Below are 17,399 nucleotides of genomic sequence, written 5' to 3' on the forward strand. Positions count from 1 at the left end.
TTGACAAAATTTTTCATAGAAATAAAAATGTGACAAAATTTTCTGTAGAAATAAATTTTTGACAAAATTTTCTATAGAAATAAAATTTTGACCAAATTTTCCATAAAAATAAAAATTTGACAAAATTTTCCATAGAAATAAAAATTTGACAAAATTTCCCATAGAAATAAAAATTTGACATAATTTTCTATAGAAATAAAATTTTCGAAAAATTATCCGTGGAAATAAAATTTTGACAAATTGTTCTATAGAAATGACATTTTGACAAAATTTTCGATAGAAATATAATTTTGACAATATTTTCGATGGAAATAAAATTGTGACAAACTTTTCTATAGAACTAAAATTTTGACAAACTTTTCCATAGAAATAAAATTTTAACAAAAATTTTCTATAGAAATAAAATTTTGGAAAAATTATCCGTGGAAATAAAATTTTGACAAATAGTCCTATAAAAATGAAAGTTTGACAAAATTTTGCATAGAAAAAAAAAATTTTGACAAAATTTTCGACAGAGGTAAAATTTTGTCAAACTTTTCTATAGAAATAAAATTATGACAAAATTTTCTACAGAATATAAAAGTTTGATAAACTTTTCTATCGAACTAATTTTTTTTCAGAATTTTCTATAGTATAGAGTTCAATATGAGAATATAGTATAGAGTTCAATATGAGCAAATATTTGCGGATACATTTCTTCAGTGGAATCAAAAATATTTCATTAAAATTTTCTTAACTAAATATATGGTATAGAAGATGTATTTTTTGAGGATGTAGGTCTACTCGTTTATAATACTCTATCAAATGAAAAAATTGCAGCAATCTTTGAAACGTCGAAAAAGATTATGGCTTCTGTTCCGAAAATACAAAAAACAAAGAAATCTATCCAAGAAATTATCGCTAGCTAATATTTATTTGTGAATTAATATGTTTCTAAGTGAACAAAACATTGCACGGAATCAAATTTGTGAGTACAATCACATTTGCACCATTTGCTGCTTTTAGCCAGAACACAATTAAATTGATAAGAACGAATTAAACTTTAACTTCTGATACGTATTTATGTTCGTCTACATTAAACATATATATCACGAATATAAAGTACTAACAAAAAAATCATCAGCATAGTTATCAAATGTTCATTATCTGGGCAACATTAAAGACCTCTGTCAACGATTTATGAATACTTTTAACTTTTAGTCATAAAGAATTTATATTTGTGTGATTTATAGGAGTGTTGTTTATACATAATCTGTTTGCAATTGTTTGAATCGAAATATAACGATATAGATATCGAGTTCAATATGAGCAAATATTTGCGCATACATTTCTTCAGTGGAATGAAAAATATTTCATTAAAATGTTCTTAACTAAAAAAGAAAAATAGAAACTAATAATAAAAACAAGTATATACGGCCGTAAGTTCGGCCAGGCCGAATCTTATGTACCATCCACCATGGATTGCATGGAAACTAGTACTAAAGACTGTCATCCACAATTGAAGTAATTGGGTTGCGGTAACACTTGCTGATGGCAAGGTATCTTAAAACTTCTTAACACCGTCTTCTCAATTGTAAGTTAGTCCATACGGGGTATATATTAAACAAAAAAGGCCGATTTAATACGTATATAATTTAGATTGACAAAAATTTCTATAGAAATAAAATTTTGACAAAATTTTCTATAGCAATAATATTTGACAAAATTTTCTATAGAAATTAAATTTTGACAACATTTTCTATAGAAATAAAATCTTGACACAATTTTGTATAGTAATAAAATTTTGACAAAATTTTTTATAGAAATAAAATTTTGACAAAATTTTCTATAGAAATAAAATCTTGACAAAATTTTTCTAAAGTAATAAAATTTTGACAAAATTTTCTATAGTAATAAAATTTTGGTAGATTATTTTTGGCGATCGGCTATATATAACAATAGACCAATTTTGGCATGGTTGTTAGCGGCCATATACTAGCGCAATATACCAAATTTCACCACGTACCAAATTTCAACCGGATCGAATGAATTTTGCTCCTCCAAGAACTCCGGAGGCCAAATCTGGGGATCGGTTTAAATGGGGGTTATATATAATTAAGACCGGTATGGACCAATTTTTGCATGGTTGTTAGAGACCATATACTAACACCACGTACCAAATTTCAACCGGATCGGGTTAATTTTGCTCTTCCAAGGGGTTCCGGAGGTCAAATCTTGGGATCGGTTTATATGGGGGCTACATATAATTATGGACCGATATGGACCAATTCCTGCATGGTTGTTAGAGATCATATTCTAACACCACGTACCAATTTTCAACCGAATCGGATGAATTTTGCTCATCCATGAGGCTCCGGAGTTCAAATCTGGGGGGCTATATATAATTATGAACCGATGTGGACCAATTTTTTCATGTTTGTTAGAGACCATATACTAACACCATGTACCAAATTTCAGCCGGGTCGGGTGAAATTTGCTTCTCTTAGATGCTCCGCAAGCCAAATCGGGGGATCGATTTATATGGGGGTTATATATAATTATGGACCGATATGGACCAATTTTTGCATGGTTGTTAGATACCATATACTAACACCATGTACCAAATTTCAGCCGGATCGGATAAATTTGCTGATTTTAATTTTTTTGGGGCTATATATAATTATGGACCGATATGGACCAATTTTTGCATGGTTGTTAGATACCATATACTAACACCATGTACCAAATTTCAGCCGGATCGGATAAATTTGCTGATTTTAATTTTTTTTGGGGCTATATATAATTATGGACCGATGTGGACCAAATTTTGGGTCCACATCGTACCAAATTTCAGCCGGATCGGATGAAATTTGCTTCTCTTAGAGGCTCCGCAAGCCAAATCTGGGGTTCGGTTTATATGGGGAAATATATAATTACGGACCGATATGGACCAATTTTTGCATGGTTGTTAGAGACCATATACTAACACCATGTACCAAATTTCAGCCGGATCGGATGAATTTGCTTATTTGAATTTTAAATAAAACACATGCCAAATTATGAAATCGCCAACAAAAATTTTTATTTGGTGGATATTTTTTTGTGATTTAACATTTAAATATAATTTCGGTCATATGGCCACCATGGCGAATTTGACATGAATAGTTACTATGTTAATTCTACTCTCTTCCAAAATCAAAAGGGCAACTTGGCAAAATTTTCTACAGAAATAAAATTTTGGCAAAATATTCTATAGAAATAAAATTTTGGCAAAATTTTCTATAGAAATAAAATTTTGGCAAAATTTTCTATAGAAATGAAATTTTGGTTAAATTTTCTATAGAAATAAAATTTTGGTAAAATTTTCTAAAGAATCAAAATTTTGGTAAAATTTTCTATAGAAAAAAAATTTTTAATCATTGTTGTTGTTTTTTTGATTTCAGCATAATACCATGCATTGACTAAACTACACGTTTTTAAGCTGAAATAAAAAAAAACAACAACAATGATTAAAGAAAAAAAACAACAATAACAAAACAAAATGAATGAAATAAAATTTTGGTAATATTTTCTATAAATAGAAAATGTTGAATTATTCTGTATAGAAATAAAATTCGAACAATTTCCTATAGAAAAAAAAATAAAATTTTGGCAAAATTTTCTATAGAAATAAAATGTTTACAAAATTTACCATAGAAATAAGTTTTTGCAAAATTTTCCATAGATATTAAATTTTGGCAAAATTATCTATAGAAATAAAAAATTATCTATAGAAATAAAATTTTGGTAAAATTTTCTATAGAAATAACATTTTGGCAAAATTTTCTATAGAAATAAAATGTTGGTAAAATTTTCTGTAGAAATAACAGTTTGGCAAAATTTTCTATAGAAATAAAATTATGCCAAAATTTTCTATAGAAAGAACATTTTTGTTGGCAAAATTTTCCATAGCAATAAAATTATGGTAAAATTGTCTATAGAAATATAATTTTGACGGAATTTCTATAGAAATAAAATTTTGAAAATATTTTCCATAGATATAAAATTGTGGCAAAATTTTCTATAGAAATGGAAATAAGATGATTTCATCTTTGGAAATTGAAATTTCATATTATTTGGATTTGTGCATTATAGAAATAAAATTTTGGAAAATTTTCGATAGAAATAAAATTTTGGGGAGAACTCATCTCTGCCCGACTTTTTTTGTCTAACATAGACTAGATATAGACTAACTTACAACTTATGTTAAGAAATAAAACTTCACTTTGTCCTCGGAAACTGTTACCACAACACAAGTAATTCGATTTTAGATGAAATTCTTTAGTAGACTATCTCTTAAAATCTTTAAGACAAGATTCGAACTGACCAAAGTTTCGGCCGTACACACTTGTTCACCTTCAAAACATTTCACCACTGTGCCTTAATAATTTTCAGTAGAATGCCTTGTGTAAATTTTATGAGTTTTATTTTTTTGCTTTTGAACATAAAGGCAAAATTTGATTGGCTCATTAAAAACCCAAAAGAAAAACCAAGAAGAATTCAACCGACATGCACGACAACTTCAACATTGTTTCACATTAACGATGTTCATTTTCATTTTCACAAAGACTCAAATGTGGTTAAAACCGAAAGAAGAATCTCAGAATGACTGATACCTTCAACTGGTTATGTGAGTTTTTACTTTTATTGAAATGTTTTTTTTTTTTTCATTATTTTGTAGAAGTTTGCAATTTTTGTACATATATGGAAAGATTACAAAAAGGGTAAACTTTTATGTTATTGATCGAAGTCAAAGATAATTTCAATTTTGGAAATTGAAATTTCATATCATTGGGCTCAAATTGGATTTGTGCAATATTGAAACAAAATGTTGGCAAAATTTTCTATAGAAATAAAATTTTGGAAAATTTTTCTATAGAAAAGAAATTGTTGCAAAATCTTCTATAAAAATAAAATTTTGGCAAACTATTCTATAAAAATAAAATTTTTGCAAAATTTTCCATAGAAATAAAATTTGACAGGATTTCCATAGAAATAAAATTTTTACAAAATATTCTATAGAAATAAAATTTTGGCAAAATTTTCTATAGAAATAAGATTTTGACAAAATATTGTATAGAAATAAAATTTTGGCTAAATTTTCTATAGAAAAAATATTTTGGCAAAATTTTCTATAGAAATATTTTTTTTAGAGAATTTCTATAGAAATAACATTTTCCATAAAAATAAAATTTTAGAAAAATTTTCCATAGAAATAAAATTTTGGCAATATTTTCTATAGAAATAAAATTTTGGCAACATTTTCTATAGAAATAAAATTTTGGCAAAATTTTCCATAGAAATAACATTTTGGCAAAATTTTCCATAGAAATCACATTTTGGCAAAATTTTCTATAGAAAAAAAATTTGCCAAAGTTTTCTATAGAAATAAAATTTTGTCAAAATTTTCCATAGAAATAACATTTTGGAAAAGTTTTCCATAGAAATCACATTTTGGCAAAATTTTCTATAAAAAAATCGAACTTTTGGCAAAATTTTCTATTGAAGATTTTTTTTGTGTGGTAGTTTTTGGTAGAAAAAAAAAATGGGCAAAATTTTATATAGACATAAAAGTTTGTTAACAATTTCTATAGAAATAAAATTTCGACAAAATTTTCTATAGAAATAAAATTTTGCCAAAATTTTCCATAGAAATAACATTTTTGCAAAATTTTCCATAGAAATAAAATTTTGGCAACATTTTCTATAGAAATAAAATTTTGGCAAAATTTTCCATAGAAATAAAATTTTGGCAAAATTTTCCATAGAAATAACATTTTGGCAAAATTTTCCATAGAAATCACATTTTGGCAAAATTTTCTATGGAATAAAATGTTGTCAAAAATTTCTATAGAAATAAAATTTCGACAAAATTTTCTATAGAACTAAATTGTTTACAAAATTTCTATAGAAATAAAATTTTAGCAAAACTTTCCATAGAAAAAAATTTTTGGCAAAAGTTTACACAGTGAGAACATTTTGCCAGAATTTTCTATAGAAATAATATTTTAGCAGAATTTTCTATAGAAAACAAATTGTGGCAAAATTTTCTATAGAAATACAATTTTGGCAAAATTTTCTATAGAAATAAAATTTTGGCAAAATTTTTTATAGAAATAAAATTTTGGCAAAATTTTCTACAGAAATAAAACTTTGACATTTTTTATAGCAACACAATTTTGGAAAAATTTTCTATAAAAATAAAATTTTGGCAAAATTTTCTATAGAAATAAAATTTTGCCAAAATTTTCTATAGAAATAAAATTTTGGCAAAATTTTCTATAGAAATAAAATTTTGGCAAAATTTTCTATAGAAATAAAATTTTGGCAAAATTTTCTATAGAAATAAAATTTTGGCAAAATTTTCTATAGAAATAAAATTTTGGCAAAATTTTCTATAGAAATAAAATTTTGGCAAAATTTTCTATAGAAATAAAACTTTGACATTTTTTATAGCAATACAATTTTGGAAAAATTTTCTATGAAAATAAAATTTTGGCAAAATTTTCTATAGAAATAAAATTTTGCCAAAATTTTCTATAGAAATAAAATTTTGCCAAAATTTTCTACAGAAATAAAATTTTGGCAAAATTTTCTATAGAAATAAAATTTTGGCAAAATTTTCTATAGAGATAAAATTTTGGCAAAATTTTCTATAGAAATAAAATTTTTGGCAAAATTTTCTATAGAAATAAAATTTTGGCAAAATTTCTTATAGAACAAAATTTCGGTAAATTTTTCCATCGAAATAAAATTTGGCAAAATTTTCTATAGAAAGAAAATTTTTGTAAAATTTTCCATAGAAAAAAAATTTTGTAAAATTTTCCTTAGAAATAAAATTATAGCAAAATTGTCTGTAGAAATACAATTTTGACGGAATTTCTATAGAAATAAAATTTTGGAAAAATTTTCCATAGAAATAACATTTTGGCAAAATTTTCTATAGAAATAAAATTTTGCCAAAATTTTCTACAGAAATAAAATTTTCACATTTTTTATAGCAATACAATTTTGGAAAAATTTTCTATAGAGATAAAATTTTGGCAAAATTTTCTATAGAAATAAAATTTTGGCAAACTTTTTGATAGAAATAAAATTTTGGTAAAATTTTCTATAGAAATAAAATTTTGGCAAAATATTCTATAGAGATAAAATTTTGGCAAAATATTCTATAAAAATAAAATTTTTGGCAAAATTTCTTATAGAACAAAATTTTGGCAAAATTTTCTATAGAAATAAAATTTTAGCAAAATTTCTTATAGAAAAAAATTTTGGTAAAATTTTTTATAGCAATAAAATGTTGGCAAAATTTTCAATAGAAATACAATTTTGGCAACATTTTCTATTGAAATCTATAGAAATAGTATTTTGGTAGAAATTTCTATAGAAATAAAATTTTAGCAAAATATTCCATACAAATAAAATTTTGGAAAAATTTTCTATAGAAAAATTACATTTTTGACAAAATTTTCTTTGAGGGTGTTTTTGTGTGGTCGTTTTTGGTAGAATGTGTTGCAAATTTTGGTAGATTATTTTTATCTCGAGTGATTTGTTTGTGTGGTAGTTTTTTGGTAGAACAAAAAATTGGGCAAAATTTTATTAGAAATAAAATTTTGACGAAAATTTCTATAGAAATAAAATTTCGACAAAATTTTCTATAGAACTAAATTGTTTATAGAATTTCTATAGAAATAAAATTTTCCATTAAAATAAAATTTTGGCAAATTTTTCCACAGAGAGAAAATTTTGGCAGAATTTTCCATGGAAATAAAATTTTGGCAGAATTTTCTATAGAAAATAAAGTGTGGAAAAATTTTCTATAGAAATACAATTTTGGCATAATTTTCGTTAAAAATAAAATTTTGACAAAATTTTCTACAGAAATAAAATTTTGGCAAAATTTTCCACAGAGAGAAAATTTTGGCAGAATTTTCTATAGAAATAAAATTTTGGCAGAATTTTCTATAGAAAACAAATTGTGGCAAAATTTTCTATAGAAATAAAATTTTGGCATAATTTTCGTTAAAAATAAAATTTTGACAAAATTTTCTACAGAAATAAAATTTTGGCAAAATTTTCCACAGAGAGAAAATTTTGGCAGAATTTTCTATAGAAATAAAATTTTGGCAGAATTTTCTATAGAAAACAAATTGTGGCAAAATTTTCTATAGAAATAAAATTTTGGCAAAATTTTCCATAAAAATAAAATGTTCACAAAATTTTCTATAGAAATAAAATTTTGGTAAAATTTTCCATCGAAATAAAATTTGGCAAAATTTTCTATAGTAATAAAATTTTAGCAAAATTTCTTATAGAAAAAAATTTTGCTAAAATTTTCTATAGCAATAAAATTTTGACAAAATTTTCCATAGAAATAAAATTTTGGCAACATTTTCTATAAAAATAAAATTGTAGCAAAAAATTCCATACAAATAAAATTTTGCAAAATTTTTTATAGAAAAATGACATTTTTGACAAAATTTTCTATTGAAGATGTTTTTGTGTGGTAGTTTTTGGTAGAATGTGTTTCAAATTTTGACAACCGTGATTGCGAATCGAGGAAACTTTACTTTATCAAAATGCAATCTGGCAACACCTCATAAGATATTAACGTTTATGAAGAGGAATTTCAAAATCTATCACTCCTCCGAGTAACCTTGTTTTCATTTTCACACATAAATAATTACAAGCATTTAGGGAACACACTAATCGAAGTCTACAAAAGTTACTGACTCAACGATATCGTTACTGAGTTGCATGACGACGGCATTTAGATAATGACGATGAAGCTTTTGGACTTTGGAACATGATCGGTTGGTTACCCCAACCATATTTATCTTGTCAAACAGCTCACATATCATGCAGACCACAGAAAAACGAGTAGCATTGCATTGTGACCACAGGTTCTTAAGTCATAATGGATGTTCGGTCAGTGTTCCATTTAAAGAAGGTAAAATTGCAAATCATATCAAACGATTTATACTGGAAGGAAAAAAGGTTTAAGGCTTGATGTTATAGCTCTACAGAATTTAAGAGGCGTGCCGAAAATGGTGTGTATCGGTCAATGTTTTGGTATAGCCCCCATATAGACCGATCTCCAGAGTTGACTTCTTGGGCTTCTAGTCACCGTAATTTTTATCCGATTTACCTGAAATTAAAAATCTAGAGGTATTTTGGGTCCATAAAAAGGTGTGCCGAATATGGTATGCATCCGTCAAAGGTTTAGTTTAGCCTCCATATAGCCCTATCTCCCGACTTGACTTCTTGAGCGTCTAGACATACGAACCTTTATCCGATGTTCATGGAAATCAAAGTCGAGAGGTATTTTCGACGGGTTGGTATTTATAGCCCGATCTCCACATTTGACTTCTTGGTCTTCTAGACACCGCAATTGTTATCTGATTTACCTGAAATTCAAAATCTGGAGATATTTTGGATGTTCGCATAAGTACTCCGAATATGGTGTGTATGGGTTCATGTTTTCGTATTTACCTCCATGAGTATTTAAAATTCGGCCCGGCCGAACTTAACTCCGTAAATACATGTTTTATTTTTATAACCACCACCATAGAATGGTGACGGTGGTATACAAAGTTTGTCATTCCGTTTGTAACACATCGAAATATCGATTTCCGACTATATAAAGTATATATATATTCTTGATCAGGGAGAAATTCAAAGACGATATAAGCATGTCCGTCTCTCTGTTGCAATCACGCTACAGCCTTCTATAATGGCGCTATCATCCAAAAATTTGGCACAGGTTCGTCTTTTGTTTGCAGGCAGGCAGATTGCAGATTCGAAGATGGGCTATATCGGTCCAAGTTTTGATATAGTCCCCATATAAACCGACCTCCCGATTTGGGGTCTTGGGCTTATAAAAGCTGTAGTTTTTATCCAATTTGCCTGAAATTGGAAATCTAGAGGTATTTTAGGACCATCAAAAAGTATACCGAAAATGATGCCTATCAGTCCATGTTTTGGTATAGCCCCCATATGAACCGATTTCCCGATTTTGCTTCGTGGGCGTCTAGAAAGTGTATTTTCTATCCGATTTGCCTGAAATTGAAAATCTAGAGGTATTTTAGGACCTTAAAGAGATGTGTCAAAAATGGTCCATATCGGCCCGTGTTTTGGTCGCCATATAGACCGATCTCCCGATTTTTCTTCATGGGCTTCTATAAACTGTATTTACTATCCGATTTGCCTGAAATTGGAAATCTAGAGGTATTTGAAGATCAAAAATTGGTGTGGCGCAAATGGTGCCTATCGGTCCATGTTTTGGTATAGCCCCTATATAGACCGATCTCCCGACTTCATTTCTTGGGCTTCTAGATCCGTAGTTTTTATCCAATTTGCGGAAATTAGAAATCTAGAGGTATCTTAGGACCATAAAGAGGTGCGTCGAAAATCGTCCGTATAGGTATATGGACCTATACGGACGATAGACTGATCTCCCGATTTAGAGGTATTTGAGAAACATGAAGAGGTCGTGAGTATTGGCCCATGTTTTGGTATAGCCCTCATGTATACCTAACTCCCGAATTTATTTTTAGGACTTCTAGAATCCGTCTGATCAGAAATAGGTCAGCTGAATATGGTGTGTGTCGGCCCATGTTTTAGTATAGCCTCCACATAGACTGATCTCCAGATTTAACACCTTGGGCTTCTAGAAACCGTAGTTTTTATCCGATTTGCACAAAAATGTAAATATACTGGTATTTTAGACCCTCAAAAATCTGTATCGTATTTATTTTTACCGGTCCATTTGGTAAGGCATCGATATAGACCGATTTAACTTCTTGAAGGTACACCCAAAGAAAAAATATTTTCCTCCGGAATGAAATTTTAGACAAACGAAATTCCCCTTCCGTATGAAGAATTTTCGTTTAGAGTAAACTAATCCGAATTTTTGATAAGCGATTGAACCATAGTCTCTAAAATGTGTGCCAAAAGAAAACTTTGCTTGTCTAAAATTTCGGTCCTCAGAAAAGAAAACACAGGGTACAGCAGGCGCACTGATCATGAAAATTGCTTTAAACTGAAAGTAATATTTCCAGATTTTACTCCTCGTATTCACTTAAATAATGGCGGAAAAAATCTACAGATTTAAGTGTTCAAATCAAGGCGTTATTTCATCATATACACGATATGTTTATGATTTCTCTAAAACTCAAACAAAAATGGTTCTCATAAATTCAGAATCTGATCTAGTCTTCATAGGTAGAATCTTTTAATTTTTTCTTCGGGAAGCGTACTGGTTGAACTGATTTGCTTGGGAGAAGATTTGTTATCAAACCCCCTAAAATTCTATATATTTTAAGTAACCCGCTACGACGAAGAGTTTTCAAAGTAAACTATTATATTTGATTCATGGTGGTGGGTATTTAAGATCCGGCCCGGCCGAACTTACTGCTGTATATAGTTGTTTTGTCTAATATATACCACGTATGGACAAACTTACAATTTAGAAATCGATGTTAAGAAGTTTTTAGATACCTTGCCTTTACCTTTAGATCACCACAACCTAGGTAATTCGATTGTGGATGACAGAGGGCGCATAAGATTCAGCCTGGCCGAACTTACGGCCGTATATACTTGTTAACTCATAAAAAGGGTATTTTCTTAGCCCACACAAACACAATTTTTGAACAGTTTCTCCTTAAATTATAAACGCATTATGTCTAAATAATTAATTATTTTATTAATCACGACAAATTTTAAATTTTTTTAAATTAATTGTAAGTTGAACAATGAATTGCTTTCGAAATGAGATTGCATCATAGAATATAATAAAATTTTAAACCACCATTTTCATGTAGGTCCGTTAGGCTTTAACTGCCAGTTAACAAATATTAAATTTCATTTAAACCCTTACTGGCATATAAGCATATTAGCACGATGGCAGCTATATCCCTAGAATGGTAAACTAACCTTGAACTAACGGAGATTCATGAGAATGGTAGTCACACTAATTATTTTGACAAACAAAAACTTAAAAATCTACTTAGTTTCAAAAATTCATAATATGCTAAATGGGCAAATCTTTTTGTCCATAAATTCAAATCAACGTTTTTTGATTTAAAATATCCATATTCACATCCTTATCAACATTCAGTTCAAGGATGATCTCCTTTAAATATACTTTGCCATTTTGATGATAACACAAAACACCATGAACACGGTAATTGTGAAGGTAATGAAAAACAATATTGCTCGGGTGGGTTGAGGCACTGGTCCAAATGCATAAACACCTGTATGTAAAAGACGACACGAGGCACCTATACGTATCAACATACGTGCGGCCAATGCATTGGGTCCTGTTGCAATATAGACCAAGGTTATCAATAAGAACGGCAAAATATTTTCCAAGTCATTGCGATGAGCCCTGGGCAAGAAAACAAAATCCAATAAATTCGATATTAAAAATTGTAATAAAAAACGATCGCAAATTGATCAATTATTGAAGGGTCTTACCTTCTAACGCGTTCCACATCAGGATCATGCATAACAACTTCAGCCACAGATTTTGCTAACTTCAAATCCTCTGGATTGGCGAAAACCTAAAATATATACATAAGAGATTTTTAAATATATTTTTATACCCTCCACCATAGGATGGGGGGTATATTAACTTTGTCATTCCGTTTGTAATACATCGAAATATTGCTCTAAGACCCCATAAAGTATATATATTCTGCGTCGTGTTGAAATTCTGAGTCGATCTAAGCGTGTCCGTCCGTCTGTTGAAATCACGCTAACTTCCGAACGAAACAAGCTATCGACTTGAAACTTGGCACAAGTAGTTGTTATTGATGGTGCACTGATCATGAAAATTGCTTGAAACTTAATGTAAAATTTCCAGATTTTACTTCTCGTAATCATTTAAATAATTGGGGTAAAAATCTACAGATTTTAGATTTCAAATCGAGGCGTTATTTCATAATTTTCTTGCACACTTACAAGAGATGTTTATGATACCTCTAAAAATCAAACAAAAATGGTTCTTATAAATCCAGAACTTGATATAGTCTTCATGGGTAAAATCTTTAAACTTATCTTCGGGAAGTGTACGGGTTGAACTGCGCTGCTTGAGAGAATATCTGTCATCAAACCCCCCTGATTTTAAAAGAAAACTATAATATTTGCTTCATGGTGGTGGGTATTTAAGATTCGGCCGGCCAAACATACTGCTGCATATACTTGTGTATCTATGATGGGGTGTAATTTCGTTAACTGCAGTTAAAAAATATAGCAGGCACTAAATTTTCCTGGTTTTAACTAACCTAAGTCGCAAAAGGAAATTTTGTTACTTCACTAAAACTTCTTAGCAATTTCAATGAAACATGTTGAAGCCTTTTAAACTTTTAACTACTGTGGTTGTGGTCAATTTTACCCTCTCTTATTGTTTTTATACCCTCCACCATAGGATGGGTGGTATATTAACTTTGTCATTCCGTTTGTAACCCATCAAAATATTGATCTAAGACCCCATAAAGTATATATATTCTGGGTCGTGGTGAAATTCTGAGTCGATCTGATCGATTCCGAACGAAACAAGCTATCGACTTGAAACTTGGCACAAGTAGTTGTTATTGATGGAGGTCGGATGGTATTGAAAATGGGCCATATCGGTCCACTTTACGTATAGCCCCCATATAAACGGACCCCCAAATTTGGCTTGCGAGGCCTCTAAGAGAAGCAAATTTCATCCGATCCGGCTGAAATTTGGTACATGGTGTTAGTATATGGTCTCTAACAACCATACAAAAATTGGTCCATATCGGTCCATAATTATATATAGCCCCCATATAAACCGATCCTCCGATTTGATTTGCAGACACTCTAAGAGCAACAATTTTCATCCGATGCGGCTGAAATTTGGTACATGGCGTTAGTATATGGTCTCTAACAAACATGCACAAATTGGTCCATATCTGTCCATAATTATATATAGCCCCCATATAAACCGATCCCCGATTTAGCTTGCGGAGCCTTTAAGAGAAGCAAATTTCATCGGATCCGGCTGAAATTTGGTACATGGCCTTAGTATATGGTCTCTAACAACCATGCAAAAATTGGTCCATATCGGTCCATAATTATATATAGCCCCCATATAAACCGATCCCCCGAATTGGCTTGCGGAGCCTCTAAGAGAAGCAAATTTCATCCGATCCGGCTGAAATGTGGTACATGGCGTTAGTATATGGTCTCTAACAAATGCAAAAATTGGTCCATAATTATATATAGCCCCCATATAAACCGATCACCAGATTTGACCTCCGGAGCCTCTTGGAAGACCAAAATTCATCTGATTCAGTTGAAATTTGGTACGTGATGTTAATATATGGCCTCAAACACTCATGCAAGAATTGGTCGATATCCATAATTATATATAGGCCCCATATAAACCGATCCCCAGAGTTGACCTCCGGAGCACCTTGGAAGACAAAATTCTTCCCATTCGGTTGAAATTTGGTACGTAATGTTAGTATAGGGTATCCAACAACCATGCAGGAATTGGTTCCTCTCAGTCCATAATAATATATAGCTCCCATATAAACCGATCCCCAGATTTGACCTCCGGTGCCTTTTGGAGAAGCAAAATTCATCCGATCTGGTTGAAATTTGGTACGTGGTGGTAGTATATGATATTTAACAACCATGTGAGTTGAAATTTGGGGATGACAGTCTTTCGTAGAAGTTTCTACGCAATCCATGGTGGAGGGTACATAAGATTCGGCCTGGCCGAACTAACGGACGTATGAACTTGTTTTGTTTTTTTTTTTTTTAATTTACTGAATGCTATTAATTTTACCGAGTGGTATAATAAATTAATAATTTGTTTAACTACAAGTATCTGTGATATTTATATATTCGAAGAAAAATGTATGTAGAATATTTCGGATATCTTTTAAAAAATTACGGAAATTTCGTTGTTTTAATGAAGAATTTACGAAAAATAGTTAATAAAGAATGTTTCGTAAAATTAACGAAGTGATTTCTTTCGTTGTAGTTGACTTCCTTTGACCTTAGCTAGTTCTCATTTGTTTTGTAAATATTTTCAATACTGGTAATTTTGTATTTTACTCACACCAATGAATTAATTTCTCCAATGTAATACATCGAAATAAATTGCGAAAGTACACAAGCAGTCTCTCATGATCAAACAATTTCTCTCAGATTACCTTTTTCTTGATTCGCTTAGAAGCCGTTAAGAGTGTCATCATAAGCATTTTAATCACCAATACACTGGACCAAAAACAATAACAATTAAACACTGGATTATCAGTGGATAGTAAATTTAAATTAGACGACTTGAGAGTTTCGTTGGTCATATTATCGATAGTATTTTTTGTGTTTTTCGGTTTTACAATTTTACATCCGTAATCAAGGAAATAAATCAACACCCGTCCCTAAACGTAGCGATTTAATGGAAATAATATTGGACTTTGGACTTGAAATGCACTTGGATTGACATACAGAGTGCAGTAGTAGTTCGTTCCTCTTTGAATATATTTAAAAATTAATATACTAATAATTTCATTTGCTCTTGAAATATAGATTATATATTTTAGTAAACATATAGTAGGCTAGTCTATTTTAATAGGTCCACGTGTTGTGATTCACACGACTTGGGGTTGCTTGCAGTTTAACCCATTAACGCTCAAAATGAAACAGCCGGACAAAAATTCGGTAACGATTAAATAAAGTGATAATAAATAGAAAACTGACACTTTTTAGAAAAAAGGGTGTCCCCATGTTGGAGACATTGGGCAGATTAAGTATGAAATTCTCCAAAAATCTCCATTACCTGGTAGTACAATTTTAAACTTATTATTATAATAAACTTATCAGTTTTATCTACACACAATCGAGATATTAGATGCGAAGAATTATATATTTTAGATCACTTGGTACACATAAAACTATTGAATGTATACGAAAGTTAACAGCGACCAAGTGGCTTTGTTTATAGATCATATGCATACTGCAAAGCTGTCAGACGTGTATTTAAAATTACAAAAATAACGGGTAGCTCATAGTTGTTTCACTTTCAATAGGTGTCTCCATTTGGGGACAGTAGGCGGTAATGGGTTAATGGAGGTCATATTAATAAGACTATTGGTCGATATGTAATTCAATTATAATTCAAGCTAGAAAATGATTGGATGGGTTATAGAGCTCTTCCGAATATTCAACAAGTCCAGCTATAAACACGTACGTAAACATACACTGAATAAAATACTATAAAAAACTAGCCGCTGCGACTTTCTGATTTTTTTAAACTGAGAGACTATTTGATAAAAAACTAGTCTATACAGCAGTAAGTTCGACCAGACCGAATCTTAAATACCCACCACCATGAATCAAATTTTAGGGGGTTTGAGGACAGATCAAGCAGAGAAGTTCAACCAGTACACTTCACGAAGATACATTTAAAGATTTTACCTATGAAGACTATATCAGATTCTGCATTTATAAGAACCTTTTGAGTTTTAGAGGATTCATTAATATCTCTTGTAAGTGTGCAAGAAAATTATAAAATAACATCTTGATTTTAAATCTTAAATAAAAGATTTTCACCCGAGAAGTACAATCTGGAAATTTTACATTGAGTTTCAAGCAATTTTCATGATCAGTGCGCCTTCTATACCCTCAAGAAGTGAAATCGATCTATATAGAGGCATTACCATCCGATACACGTTTTTGTGAGCCAAAAGTACCAGAATATTTACAATTTCAAGCAAATCGGATAGAAACTACGGTTTCTAGAAACCCTCTAGATTTCCAATTTCAGGTAAATTGGATAAAAACTTCGGATTCTAGAAGCCCAAGAAGTAAAATCGGGAAATCGGTCTATATGGGGGCTATACCAAAACATGGACCGATACTCACCATTTTCGGCACACCTCTTTATGGTCCCAAGATACCTCTAAATTTCCAGGCATTTCAGGCAAATTGGATAAAAACTACGTTTTCTATAAGCCCAAAACCCCAAAATCGGTAGGTCGGTTTATATAGGGACCATACCAAAACATGGACCGATGCTCATCATTATTGGCACACCTCTTTATGGTTCTAAAATACCTCTAGATTTCCAATTTTAGGTAAATTGAATAAAAACTGCGGATTCTAGAAGCGCAAGAAGTAAAATCGGACGATCGGTCACTATGGGGGCTATACCAAAACACGGACCGATACTCACTATTTTCGGCACACCTCTTTAGGGTCCTAAAATACCTCTAGATTTCCAATTTCAGACAAATTGGATAAAAACTTCGGATTCTAGAAGCCCAAGAAGTAAAATCGGGAAATCGGTCTATATGGGGGCTATACCAAAACAGGGGCCGATACACACCATTTTCGGCACACCTCTT

At 30.4% G+C, this 17,399-nt stretch overlaps 1 protein-coding gene across 1 annotated transcript; it reads right to left on the reverse strand.

Moving 5' to 3' along the window:
• Positions 1-11,706: 11,706 nt before the first annotated feature.
• Positions 11,707-15,499, reverse strand: LOC142230280 (microsomal glutathione S-transferase 1). Its single transcript, XM_075300930.1, has 3 exons — positions 15,207-15,499; positions 12,496-12,581; positions 11,707-12,406 (listed from the first exon to the last, which is right to left on the reverse strand). The coding sequence occupies exons 1-3, from the start codon at positions 15,354-15,356 to the stop codon at positions 12,154-12,156; spliced, it is 489 nt and encodes a 162-aa protein (XP_075157045.1). The 5' UTR covers positions 15,357-15,499; the 3' UTR covers positions 11,707-12,153.
• Between the last annotated feature and the right edge of the window lie 1,900 nt (positions 15,500-17,399).

Source organism: Haematobia irritans, chromosome 3 (assembly GCF_050003625.1).
Source record: "Haematobia irritans isolate KBUSLIRL chromosome 3, ASM5000362v1, whole genome shotgun sequence".
Taxonomy (NCBI): domain Eukaryota; kingdom Metazoa; phylum Arthropoda; class Insecta; order Diptera; family Muscidae; genus Haematobia; species Haematobia irritans.